This window comes from Pterocles gutturalis, unplaced genomic scaffold (assembly GCF_000699245.1).
Source record: "Pterocles gutturalis isolate BGI_N339 unplaced genomic scaffold, ASM69924v1 scaffold12128, whole genome shotgun sequence".
In the NCBI taxonomy this organism is placed as follows: domain Eukaryota; kingdom Metazoa; phylum Chordata; class Aves; order Pterocliformes; family Pteroclidae; genus Pterocles; species Pterocles gutturalis.
In genome coordinates, this window is record NW_010125734.1 from 17,293 (window position 1) to 21,549 (window position 4,257).

The following is a 4,257-nucleotide window of genomic DNA, read 5'->3' on the forward strand; positions in this document are numbered from 1 at the left end:
CTTGATACTTATCTCTTAATTCTCATGCTTAGTATATTTCACACAGAATTGATCTATAGGAGGTATGTGTACCTAGTGTAATAATTTCGACTGAAAGGGTGATTTTCTTCTTACATGTGAAAAATCATAATGCGGGTTTTGTGGTAAGTAGCTGAGTTGTCCTTCTAATGACACAGTGACTAAATAGTAACTTGTGAATTCATGTGACTGGTGTTATAGTTATTATGCAGTGAGCATGTAACCATGCTTGGCTTTCATTTTATAGTTCTCATTCATAGTGTCAAGTATCCAAGTTTCAAGAAGAGTTCAGTGTAGGTGTCCCTCTCCCCGCCTCCCCTTAGCTTAGTGCTAGAAGCAGTAATATTTCCAGTATTTTCTAAAATGACCTTTTGTGGGCTATATATTGACCATAAAATGGTGAGGCTGGAAGGGTCTGTATGTATGGGTCATGCAAAGCATACATATGGCTGTTTTTCTGTTATTGGACAGACTTTATAGACTTTTTAGGAGAGGGCATTGAGTTACCCACAAAGCATCTTTTCTAGAAGGTCTTTTTGCTGAGCTATAGGAAACTGCGGATTATCAAATGTCAACTGTAAAAGAAGGGTTTTCTCAGGCCTCTAAACACTGGGTTGTATGTATCAATTTCAGGTTTATAGAAGAAGGGGAAATGGCTCAAGAAACTAACCGTAGCCAAGTGCCTATGCTTTGTTCCACTGGTTGCGGATTTTATGGGAATCCTCGTACAAATGGCATGTGTTCAGTGTGCTACAAAGAACATCTTCAAAGGCAGAACAGTAATGGTAGAATTAGCCCTCCTGGTAAGTGACGCTAACATAACTTCTGTTTGAACAGCTCAGAATGACACAGTAGACAGCAACTTGCTTCCTGATCATGTCCAAATACCAGAAATATAGTAGTATTAGTGCAAACCATTTTATTCAAGTATCCTACCTTACAGAATGAACGTGGATGAAATGCTCATAATAGAATTGTGCTGTGATTAATCTGCTTAGTAGACTCTTGCTAATACCTTTTGTATTAATCTGAGTGTTTCCAATTTGAGGATATAAAAAATGCAGAAAATATACTATACAAACTTTTTTCCCCTGAAATTACTGACAGCAGAGATAACATTTAGCTTGGGGAATGTATAATTTCTGCAGCCTGATGCAGAAGGATTAACCTGTAGACACTTTTTAAGAAAGTTCTCCTAACCTCAGATAGGAGATGCTTTTTGTTCTTTCTGCCTCAGTGCCCCATGATCTTTCCTACAAAGCAGATTTCCTTTTGAAAAAAGTGCTGTCTTCCTACTGTTCACTCTCTAGAAAGAGCTAGAGGCCTCTTCCCCTTTTAAATTAATGGTGGTGCCCTCAGAGGAACCTTTTCTCTGCAATGTTCACCCCAATGTTTTTGACTTCCACATGTTTTGCTGGGGGAAGGAGGGTTAGGAGGTGCTTCCCTGGCACTTCTAAAATGTCTGTTCTGGCATGGCTGGATACTGACAGCAGGGAATCCCATGGCACACTCTTGAAGGCTTCCCTCCTTGACTTTTATATTAACTTTTAAATTTGAAGCAGTAGCTTCCATTGAAGTCTGGGTATCTAGGTTCTGCAACTTCAAAATTGATCCTAAGTTGGCATTAGGATGCTACACTACTGTTTCTCACAGATCCCTCTTGGGTTTTTAAACCAAAACCAAACTAATCATGTCAGAATACTGTAGTTTATGCTGAGAGCTGTTTGTACATGGTTTAATTAGCAGAAAATAGTGACTATTTGAAGCTCCAGCTTCAAAATTTTGTGCTCTGTAACTTCTAGGGGCCTGGGGCTGGAACGTGATGACAATATGGCCAAACATGATTACTTCTTGTCAAATTATGTTTTGTTATGTTATAGGCTGAGATTCAATTACTTTTCCTAGCTGGTGTCATGGAGGTCAAAAAATAATAGCATTGTGTAACTCTTCTAATCCCAGGAAGTAGTGTAACACATTTTACATTAGTGTCTTCCTTGCAGCAACTTCTGTCAGTAGTATAACTGAGTCCTTACCAGTTCAGTGCACAGAAGGCAGCACCCAGGAAACTCAGTCAACTTTAGATTCTACATCTACTCCATCTATGCAGCCAAGGTAAGCTGTTTCTGTCTGTTATTCTGTGTTTTTACACAAAAAACTGTATCAAGATGATTAAGTGTACTGATGTTGCATAATTAAATGCTAGGACCTGGATTAGAAAAATGTAAGATTTAACTGCTAACTTTAAAGCATGGGATCTCACAGTAAACAGTAGCTGATCCGTTAGCAACATCTTGCATTCAAATGCAAATTCATCTTTAGAATTTAGCCTCAAATAGGAGCATTGCCAGCTTCATGCTGTTCTGCAGAGATTTGTCTGGCTAGTCTTCTGACTCCGCGGCCAGCAGCTGGTTGTACATTTACCAAAGGAGAGCTCTTTCTGTCTTAGAAATTTGAGGATTTTGTAAAATGGCAGAAAGCTGGTGACTAGAGCTCTCATAAATAAATGCATGATAATGTGTTAACAAACTAGTTGCTTCGTGAAAAGCAGAGCATACTAGAACAGGGGAGAAATACCTGAATCTTAGCACAAGTTGTGTTACTGAACTGATTTCATATTAAGTAATTTCCAGCTGGATTATTCAAGGAGACATAATGTCCTCTTGTAAATCACTCAGGCTTACTAAGTGCTCTCCATTTGTGAAAGCTAAATATTTGTTTATATTTAGTGACTGCATTTCAGTTTAGCGTGACACAACCAACAGTGGCTTATGTGCTTTGGAAATTTTTTGAGTGAAAATATTAGTGTGTTATACTATGGAAGCTAACTTGCAGTAATACTCATTCTGACTTTGCTTTAAAAATCAGAATGTAGTAAAACATAGGCTGAGGGTGATTTCATCAGTTATTGTTCGCTGATTCTGTTCAGACTGTTTTCTGCTCCATAGCTTTTTATAGGAGGTATCTCATGTTTGGATCCTGCATGTGAACAGAGTGCTAGGTGCCATGCTTGGTGCTAGATTTGGTCTTTCCCTTCTGGATATTCTTATTGGGATAGAAAACAGCTATTTTAGCTTGATACAACTCTTCTGGTATGTGTAAAAACAAAAACAACCCAAACAAACAAAAAACCCCAGAAAAACCCCCACAAAAAACAACAACAAACCCAAACAAACAAATTTCATCAATGTCAGTGCACAGAGGTGAACAAATTGCAGTGCTTTGGGTTTGTTTTCTCACATAACGTTTATAATACCATGAATGAGAAAAAAAAATATCTCTGATCACTAGCTTGATTACTTGTTACAGGAGAAATGAGTGAATGGTTGTTCTTAGACTCGCGCTTCACAAAATCAATGTCAGTTGTTCTTTTTTCCAAAATAAAAGCAGGGATTGAACTTCAGTCTCTGCTAACACCTCAAAGTTTCAATACTCTGAGGAAATGTCTAGTAAATTGACCGTGCCCTCTTGTAGGTGATGAAACCTGCAGTTCAAGATGCACATGCAATTCTTGGCAATTAAAATTGTGGCATCAGTGTCCTGGTTGTGTCATGGACTACTGGTTGGGCTTTGCTGGCTCATGGGCTGCTGGATAATCCAATTTCGTGGATTCAAAGTGAATCCCTAAAGGAAGAAACCAATTGGGCAAATGGGGTAGTGCTACCTCTCCGTTGGGACTTCAGCTCTGTCTTGTTCCTTATAGAGCTGCTTGATGAACAGTTTGCAAGCGTGGAATCTCCCTCCCGTAACTGTCGAGGGTATCCATCTGAGTTTTCGGCCCTTATGTGATATTACCAGTATGGCTGACAGGGTTGGGAAGTTTGGCCAGCACCACTTTACGCTGTGAAAATCTAAGGGGTTCTGTGTGCAGCTGCAGATGCTTTATTACTGGAGACACTGACATGCTGCAATTTTCTTGTTCATATCACTAGAACACCAAGATTAGCTCCTCTACAATTATTTTGCTGACTTAATGTTGTAAAAATCCTTGCACGTTGAATGTTGCATTGTTGCTTCTGTGTGGAAGGATTGTATGCCAAACTACCTCAAAATGTTTTTTTGCTTTGAACGAATTTATTTCATTTAATATGAATGCAAGAATGTCAAACTTTTTAATCAATTTAGATTGTCCAGTATTCTTAGATGCCATGGCATTTCAAAATGGTTACAGAAACAACTTCAGAGGGAACAGTTTTGTTGTGCTCTTTCATCAAGACATACTCTAATGTATTGCTTTCAGGA

The 4,257-nt window shown here is 38.7% G+C and overlaps 1 protein-coding gene across 4 annotated transcripts in view; it reads left to right on the top strand.

Annotated features, from left to right (window-relative positions):
* The first annotated feature begins 648 nt into the window (after positions 1-648).
* The window catches only part of ZFAND6 (zinc finger, AN1-type domain 6), a 12,954-nt gene continuing 9,345 nt past the window's right edge, over positions 649-4,257 (top strand). Inside the window, exons 1-2 of one of the 4 annotated variants that reach the window (XM_010078694.1) lie at positions 649-821; positions 2,019-2,130. In XM_010078694.1, coding sequence (XP_010076996.1) covers positions 671-821; positions 2,019-2,130 — 263 coding nt within the window. In that variant the 5' untranslated portion in view covers positions 649-670. The remainder of the gene's footprint in view (positions 822-2,018; positions 2,131-4,257) is intronic. The other 3 variants (XM_010078697.1, XM_010078696.1, XM_010078695.1) reach the window with 3 other exon arrangements.